Source organism: Aphanomyces invadans, assembly GCF_000520115.1.
Source record: "Aphanomyces invadans strain NJM9701 unplaced genomic scaffold supercont1.12, whole genome shotgun sequence".
NCBI classification, from domain to species: domain Eukaryota; phylum Oomycota; class Saprolegniomycetes; order Saprolegniales; family Verrucalvaceae; genus Aphanomyces; species Aphanomyces invadans.
The window spans coordinates 1,515,993-1,517,293 of record NW_008580157.1 but is presented as its reverse complement, the minus strand read 5'-3'; the positions used below and the strand labels follow the sequence as shown (position 1 = coordinate 1,517,293).

General features: G+C 56.9%; 1 protein-coding gene across 1 annotated transcript; it reads right to left on the bottom strand.

Moving 5' to 3' along the window:
• Positions 1-147: 147 nt before the first annotated feature.
• H310_06991 (hypothetical protein) lies at positions 148-925 on the bottom strand (the record flags this gene model as incomplete). The annotated part of the gene is made up of 5 exons (XM_008872256.1): positions 148-345; positions 451-549; positions 609-662; positions 725-757; positions 812-925. 5 exons carry the CDS (start codon positions 923-925, stop codon positions 148-150), a joined length of 498 nt encoding a protein of 165 aa, XP_008870478.1.
• Between the last annotated feature and the right edge of the window lie 376 nt (positions 926-1,301).

Here is a 1,301-nt window from a genome sequence, read left to right as displayed (position 1 = left end):
GGCTGACCTGGCTCAGTAAAGAAGACCGCTACATGTCAACCCAGCGCAATAAGCAACGCCCCACCCTTGGAGGCCAAGGTAGACCCGTCGTACTGAAAGTTACTGACGACTTGATAATTGCAATTTTATCGATTGTCTTACTCAAGTCTACAGATCGCACAACGGCCGTACCGCGTCGGTGGGTGCGCCAAGCACGTTCATGTTGTGTCGACTCGTCGAGCTATGTACACGTTCACGCGGGGACAGGTACACGCGGCGCTTGACGACGCCGTGCGGCAGAGTTGTCGGTGGGGTGCAGCTCGGCTTTGCCAAGTGCAGCGACTGCCGCAGCGCATTAATCATTTTCTACCCCGATGAGTTCCATCGGTCGCACAACGAGCTTCCACGTCTTGGTAATGAGCTTGCTTGGCGTCGCGCATCTGCACACCGCGAAGCGAGTCAGATGGATACTTCTCCCGTCGAGTAGTGCCATCCAGTAGAACTCACAACCTTCACGAGCGCTTCGTGCTGCGTCTCGAGCTCTGCTAATTGGGTCTTGAGCCCTTGTGTCTACGATCACAATACGTAAGCCGACTCACAGCTGCCACTCAAACCAACGCAGGGCCTACATCTGCGAGAAAGGTCGCGTTCAGCTGATGGCGACGGACGAGGGCATCACAACGCTTTTGCAACGCGTCATTGACTTGATGCAGCGTCGAGACTGGATGTTGTAAAAGTCCTTTACCGTCCGTTCTTCGTTGATGGTGTCCTGTGCCGCCTGCCCTCCATGTTGGGTCAGATCCATGTGGCAGGAACGGAGGTGCGGCCGTACATGCAGCTTCTCCATCTCGTTCGCATGGCTCAGCATCATGTCTCGCAAACTCTGCGTAACTTTCGACAACTGGTCCTTGTCTTGGCAATTTTGCGCTTCGAGCGACGCGGCCATTTCCTCTGTCGTGAATGCGACTTGCCTGCTCCCTATCCCATTGGATTTGGGAATCGAGCATGCTCTCTTGGTGGTGATGGACGGGCTGTGGCATCGGCGGAGGATGGTGGTGGAACTGATAAAACTCGGCGAGAAGCCTGTCGTAGGCCTGTGAGACGTGATACAACTCTTCTTTCGTTCGATGCAACTCGTCCCGCACGGCCGCCAACTCGTCCTTCTGCGCACGCCGACAAGCCAGCGTCCTCTGCGGCGTCCACAGGAGACGCTCCGCCGTCCACCGGTTCCGTAATGTCGGCCACCTGCTCGTCCGACGCAAACGCATCGGCGACCGCGGCCGCAACCACTTCGACAGCGCCTCGTTGTCCATCGATTCAGC